Source organism: Sceloporus occidentalis, unplaced genomic scaffold (assembly GCF_023333645.1).
Source record: "Sceloporus occidentalis isolate IW3139 unplaced genomic scaffold, rSceOcc1.0.p SCAF_136, whole genome shotgun sequence".
Taxonomy (NCBI): Eukaryota; Metazoa; Chordata; class Lepidosauria; order Squamata; family Phrynosomatidae; genus Sceloporus; species Sceloporus occidentalis.
Window position 1 is genome coordinate 2,407,910 of NW_028317116.1, and position 20,172 is coordinate 2,428,081.

General features: G+C 51.3%; 2 protein-coding genes and 1 pseudogene across 2 annotated transcripts; 1 reads left to right on the forward strand and 2 right to left on the reverse strand.

Moving 5' to 3' along the window:
- Positions 1-1,863: 1,863 nt before the first annotated feature.
- LOC149281310 (transmembrane protein 177-like) lies at positions 1,864-2,802 on the forward strand. The gene has a single exon (XM_089499493.1). It carries the CDS (start codon positions 1,864-1,866, stop codon positions 2,800-2,802), a length of 939 nt encoding a protein of 312 aa, XP_089355619.1.
- Positions 2,803-3,694: 892 nt separating this feature from the next.
- Positions 3,695-4,722, reverse strand: LOC149281311 (fibrinogen-like protein 1-like protein pseudogene; annotated as a pseudogene).
- Positions 4,723-7,532: 2,810 nt separating this feature from the next.
- On the reverse strand, positions 7,533-8,599 carry LOC149281312 (fibrinogen-like protein 1-like protein). Its single transcript, XM_089499494.1, has 2 exons — positions 8,458-8,599; positions 7,533-8,239 (listed from the first exon to the last, which is right to left on the reverse strand). Exons 1-2 carry the CDS (start codon positions 8,597-8,599, stop codon positions 7,533-7,535), a joined length of 849 nt encoding a protein of 282 aa, XP_089355620.1.
- Positions 8,600-20,172: the final 11,573 nt, after the last annotated feature.

The window sequence follows — 20,172 nt, forward strand, 5'->3', positions numbered from 1 at the left end:
TAAAAGAGGACTTATTTATAAAGATAAGATTTGAGAGAAACCTACCTAATAGGGAAAGTAACGTTATTGCATAAAGAATCACATGACTAAAGCGTCCAATGAGGTGGCACATAGGTGTAAAACGCGTAGGATCTGCGTGGCGCAGCAGCACCACCTGCTGCCAGAGAAGGGAATAGCCATGGATTGAGTGCCACAGCGTGTGCTAGAGCCGCTTCTAGAGGAAAAAAAGAACTTGTGCAGCTGCCCCGAAACACAATCGCGAGGGTCCCTCGATCCCCGAATGTGAACGTTGCAGCATTTCTGCCGCCTGCTGTAGTTCCACACACGGCCACGCGAGGCTTCCTCGATCAACAGGAAGAGAGGGATCAATTCCACCATGCCTGGGTGACTTCCATGCTCCATCTATGGGACATTAGGGCCACACATTTGGCAGGACTGATCCGTGTGCCAAACGTGGTTCGGGGGAAGTATATATATAAAGATTTATGTACAAATTATAGAGAAGCTACGAGTCTTATCCGTTTATCAGTAATGCGCATCCCCCCCCCCCCCCGGCGGCATCAGTGACGTTACATTTTACGCAGCGCCAGAGTCCAGAGCTTTAATACTTGGTCTGCTGAAGAAGAGACCTCTGAGGTCCCAAAAGGGTGTCTGAGTCCCCGACCGCGGCTGCAGAGCGGGGCTACCGGCACTGCTGGCCAACCCTTCCGGCAGCTGCACATCAAACAAAAAGATACCTTAGGTCAGCAGAGCCCACCGGGGACATAAATCCATGGATGGCTGAGACTAATAGGAGCTATACTACAAGCTAAAGTGCACTATCACCCCCAAAAGCTTGCTGTTAACTCTTTCATGACTTCTTCCTGCCCTAAAGTTCGGAGCTTGTTTGCCATTTTTACCAAATATTGGTTAAACTTCCTTTTCCACATTTGATGAACTGAAACAATGGTTCGGCCCCATCCGGCCCCGTCTCTCAAACCTTAATCAGTCGTTGGTCTCGTCTTAGATTCAGGAGCCGTATGTCTATCCCATGCATGTTTAGTACCCTCACTGTATTACCCTCTACCATTTCTGCTGGGAGGCTGTTCCACTCCTCTACCACCCTGTCAGTAATATCACTCATAATTGCCTAAAATATATACTCAGCAAACAGAAACGACAAATATTACAGAAAATTCCCCAGAAATAATGTTTTGATTCCCCTAAACTGCAGTGAAGCTCCCTCCTTGACCACGCCCTCCTGTCACTCGACACCGCCCTCTTTACCGATCCCCGCCTCCTGTGGCTCTGTCCCTGGCTTCTGTTACTCCGCCCTCTTGTCGCTCCGCCCTCGCTACCACTTTTAACTTGAGGCGTTTCCTTACTGTGCGCGCTGACGTCACTGACACGCATCGTCGCCGTGTTCGCTAGCAGCTCTTTACGGCTACAGGTGTCCCATGCGCGCTGGAGGTCAGTGGGAGTGGGAGTGGGAGTGGGAGTGGGAGTGGGAGTGGGAGTGGGATCGGGATCCTTTCACTGAGTTCGTTTTGCACCGAATCGGGGGTATGTAACAGCAGTTTTGTAAATAAAGGGGGTGGGCTTTTCTCTCACAGAGCGTGCAGGGATTTGGGGATTTTCAGAGGGGTAACAGGGGCAGATTTTTCTGCCATTTTATACAAATTTATCATATAGGGGCATTCAAGAAAAAAAAGTATATTTGATGTGGGGAGCGGCCGCGATGCTCTACGGAGGTCTTCTCTGAAAAGGGAGGGTTTGCAGAGTTTTTATTAGAAATTATTTTACTTTTTTCTCCTAATTTTTCATTATTATTAAATGTCACCGTATTGTAACGCCGCACTCTCCTGTCCGGCAGGCCCGCTGAGAATGGCGACCCCTTTCCTATGGAGAGTCGTTGGATTCACCCAGAGGTACCGGGGCAGACTCCTGGCCGTGGCGTCCGCCGGACTCTTCTCCGCCAGCATTTCCTACCACGTGTTCCCCGAGCAGACGTTCCGGAAGCTTTATCAGGGATGGTCCAAAGGGGAGCCGGTGCAGCTCAGCGCCGGACTGCGGAGTCTCTTCCAGGAGGTTCTACAGGAAGCCCAAATAACATCCGCCTCGGGGTACCGGCCCTTCGCAGCCTTTGGGTTTCATCCCGTCGGTGCCGGCATCCCCTGGCTCCCCGGGGGCTGTTTGATTGGCATTCCGGCCAACTATAACACCTCGTCGGCGGGTAACGGCGTTGGAATCGCAGATCGCGTCCTGATGGTTAACGGAAAGCAGGTGGATTGGAGAAGCGAGGAAGGAGAACGTTTAAAAGATGCCCTCATTTTATCTCCCGCCGCCCAGAAGTTCTCTTTGGCCCGGGAAGCGCTTTATTCCCAGAGCAACGGCCCCGTTATAAAAGCCATCGTGGCCCCTTTCTGCTTCTCCGGCGTCTGTCTTTCCAGCGTTGCCATAAAGCAGCTCTTGGGTCTGTACACCGGGCCAATCGTGGTACGGGGACTCTATAACGCCTGCGTTATTTTGCTCGGGATCACCGGCTATTTCTTGTGTGACGACGCGGTCACCCGGTGGCTGGATTTCAGGACTGACCGGAAGGCAGCCGGTATTAATGAATGCTACGCCCGGGGCGGGCTGGAGTTCTATGACAAAGTGCTAGCCCGTAATAGGATTCTGCGGGCTCTTATGGGGGAGGAGGGGGAAAGAATTTACGCCCCGAGTGGCAATTTATTTCCAAAACATTATCTGAGGCTGAAATACACTCCCTACACCTCCCGACGAAATCACATACAGCAGGCTCTGGACACACAGAAGGTGTAAGCGGCCGTTACCGGCAGCCTTGGCCGTACGACCGGAAATAAAGTATAACGTTTTCATAACGGGGATTGTTTGTGTTATTGTTTAACCCCTTACGCCCCCGCAGGACGTACTGGTACGTCCTTAACCCCTTGTCCTTAAACCCATTTAAAACAATGCATTGTGAGCCCGTACATGTATGGTCTTTGTCATGAAGGGGTTAAAAGCCGTGTTAAGATCAGGCTGTCTATCGACAGCGAGTGCAGGTACACCGTCATACGACACCCGCTGGAAGCTCGTCCCAGACTGGAGAGACTCAGCGGGGTCCTTTCTAGAACCTTCTGGCTGATCGCATGTATTGCCCCTTAACTAGATAGTATTAAACAAATATGTAAATCATGCGTATGGCCTTCTGGAACATAAAAGATGTATGTGGGGTGTCTTCCTGAACATTAATTGGGTCGTTCTTCAGCTGTGGCGTTTTGTTTTGTTTTTTAAATCGTGACATTTTGCCTCATTCCTATTTATGACGGGAATGCTTAATTCTCATGTGACACAGAAGCAAGCGCTGATGGGTTGTTGCCATAGAAACGTAACATTCTTAAATGTTTCCATGTGATTAAAACTTTAATAGAGTAAACAGATAATTGCTAATGTTAATTTGCAGTTAATGTTTTCGTCTCAGCGGAACAGCAGCTTTAAAGAGTCAGCAGAAGAATAATAGAATCTCCGGGAGACACAAACGATGCGTTTATCAGACGGTAACGTTTGCTTCGGTAACGCGTTTATTACTTTTCGTTATTCTCTATAAACCTGTAGCGTTCGGCGGGGGGGGGGCTTTAGAACGGCCCGGGCGTGAATATCTTACAGGTCGCTTTTATTTTTACCCCGTCTCGGTGATTTCTGCCCGGGCCGTCTACACTCGGTAACAGTACATGTGGACGGGCTTTATCATCATCACGGAGCGTTTGCAGTTATGGTCGCACAGCGTCTCCCAATGGATGCCGTTTTTCTTGTTGAGTTGAGCGTCGTAGCAGAAGTCGTACCACCACCCCCCTCCGTGCTCGTCGGCGCAGTTGGCGTTGTACCTGCGGTCGTTGTCGTTGTCGTGCGTGGAGAACCTCATGTTGTCGTGCATGTTTTTTAGGGAGCCGGACGTCATGGAGTCCCCGGCGTCTCCGCTGTACGTCCCTAACCGCAGCCGGTACTTCTCGTCCTCGCCGGTCACGTAGAAGCTGTCGTACTCCGCGTGCCGCGTCACGTTCTCTGGGTTCAGCAGGTCGATCCTCACTTTGTTCCACTTCTGAGCCGTTAGGAGATGAATGTAGTGGTTGCCCAGCCAGTGGTCGGATTCGATGTTCCCGTAGCCGTACTTGTAGGTGGTCCAGGACTCGCTCCACGTGATCTCCGTGTTGAAGCTGTTCCTCTGGATGACCGTCCACCCGGCGCAGTCGTACATGTAACACTGGACCACCAGCTTGGGCGAGCCTTCTGGTCGGATGACGTAGAGGCCGTTCTGCCGGTGACCCAACCTGTAGAGTTCATCGCAGTCTCTGGTATAAAAGACTGAAAAAAAAATAAAAAAATGCTGCAGGACCGTTACACCAATACACAGGCATTTTACAAATTTTATCCGTTTGGGAAATTTTTATTTCCCAGATTTTACCGGTTTTGCCGCGTGTTTGTTGATGGGGCAAATACTTGGGGTAAATTCTGTTACTATGGACGTGATTTCCAAACTGGAAACGTGTTTTATAGTTGGAGCCGTGACTGAGAAAATTCCCCGGAGCCGCTCCTACCTTTTCTGCTGAACACGTCTTTGAGGTTGAGGACTTTGGTCACGTTGGGAACCATGTCCATGTTTGCGATGCCTAAAGCTTTAACGTCTTGAGCCGCCGAGCGCAGGGCGTTCACGAGAAGCAGAAAGCACGTGATCCGCAGCATCGTTCTCTAGATTGTAAGCTCCTGTGCGCAGGGCCCTCCTCACCTGTTATCTCTGAAAGTAAAATTGTTATGTTATATACTACTTGTTATGTCCTGTCTACCCATTGTACGGCACTACAGAATTTGATGGCGCTATATAAAACAATAACAATAACTTGGGAAACATGAACATCGTTCTAAAGCGTCCGGTGATCCCGGAACACGGACTTAGAAACAAAGTAACAGGCGGGAGAGACGAGGACGGCGATACGTGTTCCGGCGCGAGGTCGCGTAATCATCCCATTCCTTACAGCCAGGGCAGTAAAGGTCTGAATTACACCGGATCGAATATGTCTTTAATTTTAACGCAGAAGAGTAATATATATATATATATATATAATTTTCCTTATATATGGGTTAAAGGCATCTTTTCGTACTCCTCCGCGATCTGAGTCGGCTGCCGAGAGCCCTTTAAATTGCGACTTTGTCCTGAGGTTTTAAGAATTGAATTTAAAAAAGTTACTATTTGTGTAGTTTTTACCCAAAATTGTAACTTATTATTTTAAAATGATTACGGCGATTTATTTACTAGAAGCTTGCAGTCTACAAAGTAACAGACCGGCTGAGAAAGAAGAGAGAAACGTCGAGATCTCACTCACCCGAGGGAACGCTCCGGACGAAAGACTCAGAAACTTCCCCCGATTTCCCTTTTTATACCGAATATTAAAACTTTCAGCATCATCGACCGGCGTAAAGTTATTTGTCCAGGAAGCTCGTTCCAGCATCTGGTTCATACGAACCGCTTTCATTTTTAGCACTTCTCACCCGTAATATTTATTATTTACTCGTAAAGATACGGAGTGTTTACTTGGCGTCGTAATCTTCGGTGAAACAGTAAATCCAAACGTGACTCAGAATAAATAAAGAACTTTAATGGGGAGAAAATCCCTTTTAACTCTTCTCTTTCTCCGGGTTGTGGAGTTATAATTCAGACCAGAGTCATTTTAGATTATCTATGACAAGAGTTGCTGGTGCGAAGTGATGCAGTCGCCATAGCAACTGATAAATGGATCCGGAACCTGCAATAAATTAGAGACAGAATCGCATGGTTTGATGCGCTGAAGACCACGTGTGATACAATGCGGCGTCTTTAATGCTAGAGCAGATCACAGTGTAGGTTTAGTAAACGTGGCCCTTTTTCTCCTCTCTTCTATATATATATATATCATTTTTTTTTTATTATTTGTTTTTACTTTTTGTGGTATTTGACAAAAATAAACCAACAATAGAAATAAAAAGAATAAAATACATCTGGGATCGGGGTGATGGACGGATCGGGGACATGAGGCTTATTCCTGTAATCATCATCTGGCGCTAATCCTCAGATTATTAATCGTTTTATTAGAACAAAAAGCAAATTACGGAGCCGGTAGCCCCAGCGTTGGCGTTCGGTCGCTCGGGGGGGGGGGTCGGGGCAAGGATTTCTCCTGCTGGAGAGATTAAAGGAGGCGATTGGCCGCAGCTTAAAGAACCCCCCAGATAATCATGTTATAAAAGGCACGGGGAGTCACGGGCCGAGGACGGATGTCCTGGATGTTTCCTATAGGCCGGCGACGGAGTTGCTGGTTTTGCGTCCGATGTCCAGCGACGGCCGGCAGGCTTTTCTGTTATTGCCGGTTGGGGTGATTTATGGGTTTGGACCGGATATAGCCACATGGCTCCTACCGACCTCACAGATTATGGGTAGAGGCTTTAACTTTGGGTGGACCCACTGAACATGAATGTACGAGCCTGAGATTCAAAGGGGCAATTATTCAGGGCTACCAGGCCAGGGGCAATAGCAATATACCGTATCGACTGTGGCCGCCCCCATTCCTTCTCTTCCAGCTGTGACTATAAGAGCATTTCTCAATCGTTTTAAAGACGTGATGATGTCATAGTGATGTCAGGGGTTGTATTAGAGTTATATTATGTTGTCAGTGTAAGTGGTGTCTTTATATCTGCAGTGCTGAGTAGATCAGGGTGCGTTAGAATAACATCTAATGGGGGCTGTACGGCAAACCTCCTGCCTAATTCCATCCCCTAAAAACTGTAACGGCATGTGGTATTGGTTGCCAACAGCCCCTTCGCTGTCCAGGAAGGGGTATTTTTCAGATAAATGAATCAAGGAGACGCTCTGTGTAATGTATAGTAAATCAGCAAGCCGGCCCCCTGTATGATGTATAGTTAAAAAAAGCGAGATTCTTTGTATAATGTCAGATATTTTAATGTATAACTAAATCAGTGAGCTGGCCCTGTATAATGTATACATGTATAATGTATACATTAATCAATGAGATGCCCTGTTTACTGTATAGATAAATCAGTGAGATGCCCTGTATAATGTATAGTTAAACCAGCGAACCGGCCCCTGTGTAATGTATAAATACATCAGCAAACCAGCCCCTGTATAATGTATAGTTAAATCAGGGAACCTGCCCTGAATAATGTATTGTTAAATCTTTGAGATGATCTGTATAGTTAAGGATGCGAAATGTTCATTTCCTCCGCAAACTCCCGACTTAGTGAATCCAGCCCACTGAGTCAGACGCTCTGTATTAACAAGGAGCTGCTGTCTTACTGACCTCTAGTGGATGAGGCAGGGAGTGCAGCGCGACTTACGCACCGCGTTAAAGGAGCAGAAACGTCACCGTTTAATGCTGGATATTTATTGAAAATCACAGACATGAAAGCAAAGGACGCGACGTGATAATACGAGATGTTTTATTTCGATTACGAGTTTATTTTATGATTCACGGCTCAGGTCACCGGATCTCGGCCCCGCCGGCTGCTCACTCGCTGCCTGTATGAATGGGGTAATGGTCCCCGGGTAGAGGCGCCGGCAGCGGGGAGCAGTTTTTCCTGCCGGGTTGGATCATGATGCTGGAGGCGATGCACGGATTGTCTCGGCCGCACAGGCCCCTCCAGTAAATGTCGCTGTGACTGTTGAGAAAGTTGGAGCCGCAGTTATCGAACCACCAGCCCCCGCCGTGCTCCTCGGCGCAGTTCTTAGGGAAGCGGTCGTTGTCTCGGTCGGCGGTGCTAAATTTCATGTTGTCGTGGGTGCCCGTCTCGTTCGTGACGGTCATGGCGTCGCCCGCGTCACCGTTGTAGTCTCCTAATCTCAGGGCGTAGCCATTAGCCTCGCTGTCCACCCGGAAGCTGTGGTAATCGGCCCGGTGCTCGTTGCCCGAAGCGTCGACCAGGAGGAAGCGGACGGCGAAGCTGTTCTGCCTGGTGAGGAGATAGATGAGCTCATTGCCCAGCCAGTGATCGCCCGTCAGATTGCCGAATCCGCTCCGGTACGAGCTCCAGGCGGAGGGTCCGGAGAAGACCCCGTTTCCACGCGTGTTTCTTTGCAGGAGGGTCCAGCCTCCACCGTCTGGACGGAGGTCACAATAGACCGCCATAGGCGGGGAGTCCTTGGGCTGGATGGCGTATAAGCCGCTCGCTCTTCGCCCGTTGAGGAAGGCAGACCTGCAGTCCTTGGCCAAGAGTTCTGAGAATCAAAAGGAAAATAAAACTTAAGAAAAAACCCTTTATTGACTGATTTCAGATAATTTCTCTTTGGGGGGGGCAACCTCAACCAGCGTGTGTCCCACAAATACGTAATCTACGACGGGATACGATGCGATCGTTGTGTTTATTAGCCATGTGGCTAGCACAATGTATGGGGGGAAGTATGATGGCGGCTGCGGCCACCGCCGTAACCCTCACCGGGAGAGACCCCGCCGCGCGGGACGTTCTGGAGCTGCTCCAGCCGGTTCCCTTCCAGCAGGTGTTTGTTAGCGAGACGGTCGTAAAGCTCCTGGCGGCTGATGAGCGTCAGCTCTTTGGTCTCTGAGGCCAGCAGGTTCATGGCGGCCAGCGAGCACAATAAAGGAAGCCAGCGGAGAACCATTCTGGAAAAAAGGGCCAATAATATGATAATATTAATATAATAATATAATGATATAATTAATAATATAATAATGATACATTGTGAGGATTACCGCTCCTCGATACGGATCTCCCGGGGAATTATTATTTAGTCACGCATTCACCGGTCAGACCTAATCTGCGATTAATTGCTATTTTTTTTTCCTTCTTCAAAATGAGTTCCCGTGTAATTCCCATCATCCTCATCCGTGAGCCTCTGAACTACCCACAAGCGCTGAAGGGGCACTAACGACTAAACCATGTGACAAAAAACAATCCCCCGCGGCGATTTGGTTTTCTGTCCGTATCCCCTAAATGTACTGATATTGACTGTATTTCTGGCTATCGCGGCGCCCGAAGGGTTAATGTGTTACGTTAGCTTCCAGCCCGCATCCCGCGACAGAAATCTCCGTCCTCCTCTCTCAGCCGTTTTCATTCATAACGCACGGATTTATAATGAATGAACGGATAGAACGTTAATAAAACGTATCGGAGGGCAGAGAAGCCCAAAGAGATCTCCGGGGCGTCTCGCTCAAACTCACCTCACGTCTCGATCCCAGACTCAGGGTGTCTCTGCGCTCTCGATGCGCGGCTCCTGGGCTCTGATCGGGACGGGATCGAATGTTTTATACGGGCAGTAAATTCGGGAGGAAAGGGGATTTAATGACATAATAAAAAGGTTTACAGGAATCCGTGTCCTGTTGGCTGAAGAATAGCCCCTGCCGGGGGCAAACACGTCCCGTGCCAAGTGCGGCAGCTGGCGGGCGACGGCGGGACGATGCCTCGTCATAAAGATATGGGCAGCGGGATGATTATAAGAAACTTATCGGGAAACCAACCGGAAACCAATGTGTTTATCTCGTGTGTAGCTGTCGGGTGGCAGCTTCTTTAAGGGTTAAAATTCGCATCGGCCGCTGATGGGAGATAAAGAGCCCGGGTGACAGGGGGGGGGTAGAGGTTATTCACTAAACTGCGAGTTGTTGGTGAGATTGGACTGTGGATTATTAGGTACCAGCATACCTGCAACCAATCAAGGTTTGCCTCAAGTCTCGGGGTGATGGGCAGATTCTCAGGGTTTTTACCCCAGTCTCGGGGTGAAGGGGCAGATTCTCAGGGTTTTTTACCCCAGTCTCGGGGTGAAGGGGCAGATTCTCAGGGTTTTTACCCCAGTCTCGGGGTGAAGGGGCAGATTCTCAGGGTCTTTACCCCAGTCTCGGGGTGAAGGGGCAGATTCTCAGGGTCTTTACCCCAGTCTCGGGGTGAAGGGGCAGATTCTCAGGGTCTTTACCCCAGTCTCGGGGTGAAGGGGCAGATTCTCAGGGTTTTTACCCCAGTCTCGGGGTGAAGGGGCAGATTCTCAGGGTTTTTACCCCAGTCTCGGGGTGAAGGGGAAGATTCTCAGGGTTTTTACCCCAGTCTCGGGGTGAAGGGGCAGGTTCTCAGGTTTTTACCCCAGTCTCGGGGTGAAGGGGCAGATTCTCAGGGTCTTTACCCCAGTATCGGGGTGAAGGGGCAGATTCTCAGGGTTTTTGCCCCAGTCTCGGGGTGAAGGGGAAGATTCTCAGGGTTTTTACCCCAGTCTCGGGGTGAAGGGGCAGATTCTCAGGGTCTTTACCCCAGTCTCGGGGTGAAGGGGCAGATTCTCAGGGTTTTTACCCCAGTCTCGGGGTGAAGGGGCAGGTTCTCAGGTTTTTACCCCAGTCTCGGGGTGAAGGGGCAGATTCTCAGGGTCTTTACCCCAGTCTCGGGGTGAAGGGGCAGATTCTCAGGGTCTTTACCCCAGTCTCGGGGTGAAGGGGCAGATTCTCAGGGTCTTTACCCCAGTATCGGGGTGAAGGGGCAGATTCTCAGGGTTTTTGCCCCAGTCTCGGGGTGAAGGGGAAGATTCTCAGGGTTTTTACCCCAGTCTCGGGGTGAAGGGGCAGGTTCTCAGGTTTTTACCCCAGTCTCGGGGTGAAGGGGCAGATTCTCAGGGTCTTTACCCCAGTCTCGGGGTGAAGGGGCAGATTCTCAGGGTTTTTGCCCCAGTCTCGGGGTGAAGGGGAAGATTCTCAGGGTCTTTACCCCAGTCTCGGGGTGAAGGGGCAGATTCTCAGGGTCTTTACCCCAGTCTCGGGGTGAAGGGGCAGATTCTCAGGGTCTTTACCCCAGTCTCGGGGTGAAGGGGCAGATTCTCAGGGTCTTTACCCCAGTATCGGGGTGAAGGGGCAGATTCTCAGGGTTTTTGCCCCAGTCTCGGGGTGAAGGGGAAGATTCTCAGGGTTTTTACCCCAGTCTCGGGGTGAAGGGGCAGGTTCTCAGGTTTTTACCCCAGTCTCGGGGTGAAGGGGCAGATTCTCAGGGTCTTTACCCCAGTCTCGGGGTGAAGGGGCAGATTCTCAGGGTTTTTGCCCCAGTCTCGGGGTGAAGGGGAAGATTCTCAGGGTCTTTACCCCAGTCTCGGGGTGAAGGGGCAGATTCTCAGGGTCTTTACCCCAGTCTCGGGGTGAAGGGGCAGATTCTCAGGGTCTTTACCCCAGTATCGGGGTGAAGGGGCAGATTCTCAGGGTTTTTGCCCCAGTCTCGGGGTGAAGGGGCAGATTCTCAGGGTTTTTACCCCAGTCTCGGGGTGAAGGGGCAGATTCTCAGGGTTTTTACCCCAGTCTCGGGGTGAAGGGGCAGATTCTCAGGGTCTTTACCCCAGTATCGGGGTGAAGGGGCAGATTCTCAGGGTTTTTGCCCCAGTCTCGGGGTGAAGGGGAAGATTCTCAGGGTTTTTACCCCAGTCTCGGGGTGAAGGGGCAGATTCTCAGGGTCTTTACCCCAGTCTCGGGGTGAAGGGGCAGATTCTCAGGGTTTTTACCCCAGTCTCGGGGTGAAGGGGCAGGTTCTCAGGTTTTTACCCCAGTCTCGGGGTGAAGGGGCAGATTCTCAGGGTCTTTACCCCAGTCTCGGGGTGAAGGGGCAGATTCTCAGGGTCTTTACCCCAGTCTCGGGGTGAAGGGGCAGATTCTCAGGGTCTTTACCCCAGTATCGGGGTGAAGGGGCAGATTCTCAGGGTTTTTGCCCCAGTCTCGGGGTGAAGGGGAAGATTCTCAGGGTTTTTACCCCAGTCTCGGGGTGAAGGGGCAGGTTCTCAGGTTTTTACCCCAGTCTCGGGGTGAAGGGGCAGATTCTCAGGGTCTTTACCCCAGTCTCGGGGTGAAGGGGCAGATTCTCAGGGTCTTTACCCCAGTCTCGGGGTGAAGGGGCAGGTTCTCAGGTTTTTACCCCAGTCTCGGGGTGAAGGAGCAGATTCTCAGGGTTTTTACCCCAGTCTCGGGGTGAAGGGGCAGATTCTCAGGGTCTTTACCCCAGTATCGGGGTGAAGGGGCAGATTCTCAGGGTTTTTGCCCCAGTCTCGGGGTGAAGGGGAAGATTCTCAGGGTTTTTACCCCAGTCTCGGGGTGAAGGGGCAGGTTCTCAGGTTTTTACCCCAGTCTCGGGGTGAAGGGGCAGATTCTCAGGGTTTTTACCCCAGTCTTGGGGTGACGGGGCAGATTCTCATTACCGGCTCACTAGAGCGAGTCCAGACCCAAAACATCCTCTGCACCTGATGTTAACCCCCGGCGGTCATGCTGTTACCCTGACAGGTTAAAGGCTTTTGGGGTGATTGGTGACTTCACCCCCAGACTTCACAATACATCTGATGCCAAACATTAGGGGCACCAATTCTGTACGGCAGAGGGGGGGGCATGCCTGGCTAGGGTATCTGGATCTTGGATGAGAAAGTAAATAGGATTCATACACCGTCCGATCGATTCGCTGCGTGGACCCTGCGTTCTCCCAGACCCGGAGACCCTCCGTCTGACACGCGGTCCGGGGAGTTATTCCTCCCCGAGCCTTTGTATCAGGCCAGCCAGTGATTCGAAAGCCATTCAGACAGGACCAGGGCCAAGTGACGGCCCTAAAACCCAGTATATACCAGTCCTGTCCAATACATACTGCTAGTTCTTTCCAGTATATAGCACTGGGAGGCCACGGAGAGAGAGCATGGAAAGGATCCATCCCTGGGAGAAATGCTGCGTGTGCACCCAGACGCCCCCCTGTGGCCAATAAGTGGACCAGCAGGCGGCAAAAGACATCGTTCCGCATGAAATGCACACTAAATAAACACGTTTTATTATTTTATTCCTCCCCAAATTAAGGTCTCTGTGTATGAAAACAAGCATCTATGGCAACCACCTATCAGTAGTCAGCACCCGTTTCCATCGGCGATGTCTGCTGAAGAGCTTTTCAAGTTTTAGCTCATTTATGCCATTATTGCGAAAAACCTCCATTATCATATTAGTCGGATTCTGCCCACGAGGGGCAACTTTCCTGCGGGGGGAACCGAGGACCCCGAGATAGAGAGGCAGCGGGTATCCGCCTGAACCCCAAAAGCTGCCCAGGGGGAGAAACGTCAGTCCAGATTTTGCTCTCTGGGGGTGCTCTCCTGTATAGAGGAGATTTGCCCCCCGGGGGAGGTTGAATCTCGTCTCCCTAAATGCAGCGATTCCTCCTCCTGCTTAATCCCAAAAGTAGCACCCTGGGGGGGCTGTCTGGCTTTACCCAGAAACGCTCCCTGATAGGTCATTGCCATAGCCGCAGAAATCGGTTCTTTTATAATTCCTGTTTCCTTTTCTCTGGATTAAAAATTTAATAATATAACTCATTAATGTGAAAGAGCGTCTTTTAGCGTTTTTTATGTGAATGGCCTTTAGGTTCCAGAGATTAGGGGCGTGGGGGGGGCACCCGAAACACAACCCAGACGGTTCTCCCAGGGATGGATCCTTTCTATGCTCTCCCCGCCCAGCGGGGCTGTCCGTTCTCTGACCCCTCTGTATGCAGCAGCTGCCATTAACCTGAACGGACCGGGTCAGGCCGAGAGCCCGGGGCCCCTGATGTCCATTGGCAGAACGCACTCGGTCCGTTCACAACCCAGCAACCAAAGAAGAGACCTCCGAGGCGCCGTAACTTTGTGAAAATAAAGCCTTTTGACCTTCTCTTGGCTATTTCTGTATTATTGCCCTCAAACTGATTTAGTGTATATGATCTCAGTTAAAATTAGAAGGATGGAAGGCTAAGGGGTAATGTAAGAAATAGTGGTAGATACGTGGAATAACCTTCCAGTGGAAGTAAATGGATTCAAGAAAGCGGGGATCGTGCGTAAAGCTTTCCTAAAGAATGATTAGGTTTATTTAGGGGCCAATCATTATTTTCTTTGTTCGCCCCGTCTTATTGATTGATATGGTGCCATCATATTCAATAGCGCTGTACACTTTCTGACCCGTATCTATCGCTGATCCATATTGGTGTAATAACCGTGAGACAGACATAACATAATGAAAATACTACGCCCTATGATGACAGTTCCCAGCACCCTCAGCCAGATAGTCTAATACAAACGCGCCGGCTTTGTCTATTGGCCGGGCATGCTGGGAGTTGAAGTTCACGGCACCTGATAATGGCCCTGCAGGAGTACGGTTGCCATAGAGACGTGCTCCTGTAGCCCCCCCGTGCTGCGCTCTCGGGTGACGTCACCGAGCCAGGCAGATCTCGCGGGGCCAAGCGCTCTCGCGAGGCTCCCGAGCGGTGACTGCACCAGGCTCGGTTGCTAGGCAGCGGGCTGAGGAGGGAGTAGCGGAATGACCCGGCCCCGGGGGGCGGGAGTAGCAAACCACGCCCCCTCTCTGCACCGAGGCCGGAGCCGACGCATCCCCGGGCCCGGGGCCCCCGAAACCCGGCAGCAACGCGGTGACAGCTCCCCGCGGGGCCCGTCAGCGACAATACAGCGAAAGGATCTGCGGGGCCCCTCATACACCCCACCTCGGACCCAGCAGTGTCCCTGCGGGGCACCAGAACCCGGCTCTTACCCGGCCGTGACAGGATTTGCGGGGCCCCTGGATACCCCCGGCCCGAACACGGCTCTGCGGGGCCCCTCCTCGGACCACCCGGCCGCTCTACACCCATTTACGCTCAGCTTGTGTCCGGGTGCAGTATGCAGCTGCCATTATTGCCCCAGCGGCTGCCCCCTCCTCTGATCACCCCGGGCATCTGAAGCCCCCGCAGGACCGTCAGGTGCCCTCACTCCCTGCAAACCGTGGCTCTTCTATGAAGGTAAAAGGTGTGTGGCCCCCGTGTGATCTGTTCCTCCCCGCTGTGACCCCTGACCCTGCTAGCTATAACCGAGAAGCGCTGGCCTCCCCCCCAACCCCCCCTCCGGGGACCCCCTGTCTGTAAACCCTTTATTACAGCCCCTGATTCTAATACCCCTGCCAGTGCCCCGTAACAATAGCCCCTGCGCCAGGTGTTTTCGGGATTTAATTAACCCCATATCGCCAGGCTGCCCCCAGAGCTGCCTCCCTGTCCGTGGAAGCGGGGCAATTAAATAAGGGGACGTGCTGAGTGCTGCGTTATGATTAACGTGTGCCGGCGGACAGCACACGGATCAGACCCGGCATTCTCTGCGTGCTTCTGCTCTTCCCCAGGTGTTCCCAAACAGCTGTGCCGTTACCTGTGGCACCTGTGCAAAAGCAGGTTTGGAACGGCGTGCGAGGGGCTCAGCACCGCTACGTATCGCTGAGCGGGGCATTCCTTTTGAGGCCGGACTCCGGGGATCTGTCAGATGATGGAATGGATTCCGCGTATGACATCACTCTATAAAATGTCAATAATTCAGGCGAGTGTTTGCTGGTGAAAATGGTGCCGGTTACCAACGGCGACCTGCATCACACATGATATATATATACACCGTGTGTGTGTATATATATATATATATATATATATATATATGTATGTATATATATATATAGTGCCCCCTGGCAACGCGTCGGCGCAGGCATTTGCCGTTAATACTCGGCGCCGCTACGTTGCGTGGTTCGCTGGAACGCGGAGATCGCTTTGGAATTCAGTTGTTTGGATTTAATTAGAAATGTTCATTACGTCGAAAGCCCCTCCGTGTCCGCGGGACCCCCGGCGTGGGGCTCTGGGTAGCCGTGTCAGGTGGTTCATTGGGGGACCTTCGGATCGCAGTATTGAGGTGGCGCGAGTCGGGTCGGAACCGGTTTCCGTGGGAATGTTTTGGTTCCGCTTGGATTCCGGGCTCTTCGCTGAAACGTTCCTCGCCGGCGCCCGTTACTCTCCGTTTTGCACGTTTGGGGTCCGGTTCCGCCGCACGCCGTGGGGTTCCCGGCTGAGTCGGGTTAAAGGCCCAAATCTAGCGGCTTAACGTTACGTTGTTTCCGTCGTCATGCGCTGCGCGAGTTGGGTTCAGATAAGGACGTTTTTGATAATCGTCCGACAGCTATAATTGTCATTTTTATAGAATTTGAATTGCTTTACAAATGTAATTATTTGGACCAATCCGTAGAGCCCCAGACCCCACTGGCAGATCGGCCCCATCCGGCCCCCGTCTAGTCTGCCCGTTTCTCCTGCTGTAAAGACTCAAACCATAATCAGTCGTTGATCTCGTCTTAGATTCAGGAGCCGTATGTCTATCCCATGCATGTTTAATCCCCTCACTGTATTACCCTCTACCACCTCTGCTGGGAGGCTGGTCCAGTTATCTACTACCCTCTCAGTAAAGTAAAAGTTTGTTCCCTCTCTCTCTCTTCTGCTCCTTATCACGGAGAACCTGATGGAAGCGGAGAGTTTAGGTGGGTTGAACACACAGACGACACGGAAAGCGTTTAGTTTCTCTCGTCGTGTTTCTTCCCGACTTTTGACCCCGCGCGTGTCTTTTGGATGAATGAATGACAGCGAAATAATAATTAGCTGCCGGCCTCCGTTTGTAGCACCGGTAGAAAGACTAATTGCTTCGCCGCGCGTTTCGCTCTCCATGGCTGCTTACTAATTAATTCTCCGGTTCTGTTTGATAGTTTATGCAATAAATAGTTAATGTGCAGTTATAAGAACACCGATCGGGGTGAAATAAATGAAGTAATAGGCGGGTGGAACGTGGTTGGTTACTCCGCACTTATTATATAATATTATATTTTATTATCTCGCAATCACTCGCAATAATCCCGAACGGGCTCTGCGCATGCGAGCGGGATCCGGTCTCTGGGGCCACGGCGTTCCCTCGCTGACGTCACCCGGCGGGCCCTGACGCCGCTCCGAGACCCCGCTGCGTAGTCTGAGAACGGTTCCTGCTCCCCGGGGCCCCGATGCAGCCGCTCACAGCGTTTCGCTGTCGCGCTTCTAGGTGCAAACAGATAAAACGCGCGCCATCTGCGCCGGGGAGGCTTGAAATGTTCGTTTGTAAATGTAATTCATTGCCTTTCCTGATCTCCATCCTCTTCCCCCCAACCTGACAAAGGCTGCTTATACCGGGGCAGATAACTGCCTCCGACGGGGTTACAGCGTGATGGGTATTAATACTAATCATGCTGATCCCGAGGCTCCTAAGGCGGGGGAGGGGGTTCTAGTACCTGTCGGATGTGATATCTGGGATTAAGACGTCTCCGTAACACCGTTTAGAGAGCGGTCGCTTATATTGTGTTATTAGATTGTTGCCGTTCGGTTAAATTTGCCGCAGTGAGCGGAAACGGGGATTTCTAACGGTCCTCCGGCCCATGGAGTGCCGAGCGGGACGGACGGGGGGATTGTTGGACCGCGTTGTCTTGCAGGCCTTTCCTCCGTCGGTTACTTTGTAACGATGACCCGCTCGGCTCGTTTCCAAGTACACAGCGATTTGGCTCGGAAGCGTGGGGTTAAATCGCGGCTTCTTGTGCCGAACGAATGGATTCCTCCGAGTGCAGCGAGGAATCCTCGAGTAATTAGGAGCCGCCTCCCCCCGGGCATTCGATTGGTCGGCTCGTTAGCGCCTCTCGCTTAATCATTATCACCTCTCGTGCAGCTGATCCGACGGTTTAGCGCCTGCTGGGTAGACGAGGCCGCTGGACGCGATCGTTCATCAGCCGCCGGCCTTAAAGCGACGTTTTCACCCCCAGTCTGTTCTTGGTTTAATGTCCCCAAGACTCCCACTATAGAAGAAAGCGTATTAAAGTCCTGTGCGGATCGGTGGCCCTCTGTAACTACTCCAATATGAAACAGAGCACTTCCCAGACACAGAAGATGCAGCCCTGCTGCAGCAGCTGCACTCCTCCTCCACGATTCGTCTATTCTTGCCACTGATTGGCTTGAAGCAGCTAAAAATATATATGGGACCGGTTCACACACGTTTACGTGGGGGTCTGAAATACTCGCCCACCGGGTCCCCCAAACCAGTGCTGGAGGTGAGTAAATCATGATATATCGGGGCATTTAGCTGGTGCATGGGGGAAGGGCAAATACATACGGGGGGGGGGGGATTCTGAAGACTAGACGGCCGGTGAATGTGTGACGGGACCCCCTGAAACGCGTTATCTGGGTGAGAATTCTCAGCTCATAATGTTTAAAACTGAAACGTTAACCTGATCCGTGATCAGCGCCGACCTTCCCATCATTCAATAATATAATCCGTTATATACCAATAATTCATAATAATTATTATTATTGTATTTCATATTATATTATTCTCCTCATTCCTAACATTTTTTTCTTGATTCAGTCCAACGTCTGGCCGGCTGATTCCCCGAAACGCGTTTCCTCCTCCGGCTCATGTTTTGGGGATAGAAATAAAACCCGAGTGTATATATATATCTATATACTGTATATATATCTCTATACCGTATATATATCTATAGATAGATACATGTGTATATAGGTGGGGGGGTGTACGTGGGACGGGGTAAAGGTGTCTTTCGTGGCTCGTCGTATAAACGCGTGACGTGATCGGCCCAGCAAACCGCGTGTAACGTGTGAATGGAGTATGTAGAGCCGCCGCGACACGTGATGAGGATGTGAAAAATGAGAAGTTCCCCGGGGGATCGAGACGTTCTGCAGACGGATCCCCGAGAGGCTCCAGCGATTTGGGGTCGTGGCCCCTGTGGGATCAGAGCTTGGTAAACGCCGTGAAGGTGATCGGCCCCCTTTTATCGCATGTTACATTTTGCAGTACCCCGGTTTTTCCGCTGCAGCTGAAAGGGTTAAGGAATGGCATGTTTAGTTTGTTCCCCCATAAAATCTGATGTTTTATTGCAGACATGCGACGGGACAGACTTTGCGCTGCAGCAGGCTGCGCCGCGCATGCTCGTATCGCTTCATTGAGCCGCTTCTACCTAAAACAGAGGTGGCAGCCCTGCTGCTGCCGCTGGTCCTCCTCCTCCAGGGTCCGACATCTCTTGCCACCTTTTGCGAGCCGTATAAATGCCTCCGCTTCCTAGTGGCCGCTCATGCCCAGACAACCAGGATCTCTGCAGTCAAACAGTTTGAGTCTGAGAATGTTGTGTCCTTTTTGCTGAAGACGCTCCCGGGAGGCGAAGTTTGTGGTTTCAGGGTTGAGGATGACGCCGGCGGTCGAGGTGCCGACGCGTTCCTCCTTTGAAGTGTTGCAGGGAGTGTGATTAGAGCCGAGTATCGACATGAATAAGAGACCGCTGAGCACAGAGTCCCTTCCTAAGGAAGTCGTTCGTTTCTTGACCTCCGACCCCGCGGGAAACAATCAAATCCCCGCGATAAACCTTTAATGGCAGCGAAGTCACAGAGCGTGAACTCGGCAGGCGGGGAGATAATACGCCGAGGATTAGCAGGGGTTAAGAGCGGCTCCTGTATTGATGAGTAACCATGGAGACCGTTACAGAGGGGTCCATTTATTACGTGGAACACAGGAGTGATGGGAGTGATAAAGATCCGTTGGGACACAGGAGTGATGGGAGTGATAAAGGGCCATTGGGACACAGGAGTGATGGGAGTGATAAAGGGCCATTGGGACACAGGAGTGATGGGAGTGATAAAGGTCCATTGGAACACAGGAGTGATGGGAGTGATGAAGGGCCATTGGAACACAGGAGTGATAAAGGGCCATTGGGACACAGGAGTGATGGGAGTGATAAAGGGCCATTGGAACACAGGAGTGATAAAGGGCCATTGGGACACAGGAGTGATGGGAGTGATAAAGGGCCATTGGGACACAGGAGTGATGGGAGTGATAAAGGTCCATTGGAACACAGGAGTGATAAAGGGCCATTGGGACACAGGAGTGATGGGAGTGATAAAGGGCCATTGGGACACAGGAGTGATGGGAGTGATAAAGGGCCATTGGGACACAGGAGTGATGGGAGTGATAAAGGTCCATTGGAACACAGGAGTGATGGGAGTGATGAAGGGCCATTGGAACACAGGAGTGATAAAGGGCCATTGGGACACAGGAGTGATGGGAGTGATAAAGGGCCATTGGAACACAGGAGTGATAAAGGGCCATTGGGACATGGGAGTGATAAAGGTCCATTGGAACACAGGAGTGATGGGAGTGATAAAGGGCCATTGGAACACAGGAGTGATAAAGGGCCATTGGGACACAGGAGTGATGGGAGTGATAAAGGGCCATTGGAACACAGGAGTGATGGGAGTGATAAAGGGCCATTGGAACACAGGAGTGATAAAGGGCCATTGGGACACAGGAGTGATGGGAGT

What these genes read in the sequence shown, in the direction of transcription:
- LOC149281310 (XM_089499493.1), top strand. Translation starts at nt 1,864, where the DNA reads ATGGCGACCCCTTTCCTATGGAGAGTCGTTGGATTCACCCAGAGGTAC.
- LOC149281312 (XM_089499494.1), bottom strand. Translation starts at nt 8,599, where the DNA reads ATGAACCTGCTGGCCTCAGAGACCAAAGAGCTGACGCTCATCAGCCGC. An exon ending in GCGCGGCGGGGTCTCTCCCG is followed by an intron (nt 8,240 to 8,457) that starts GTGAGGGTTACG and finishes TTTGATTCTCAG; the next exon opens with AACTCTTGGCCAAGGACTGC.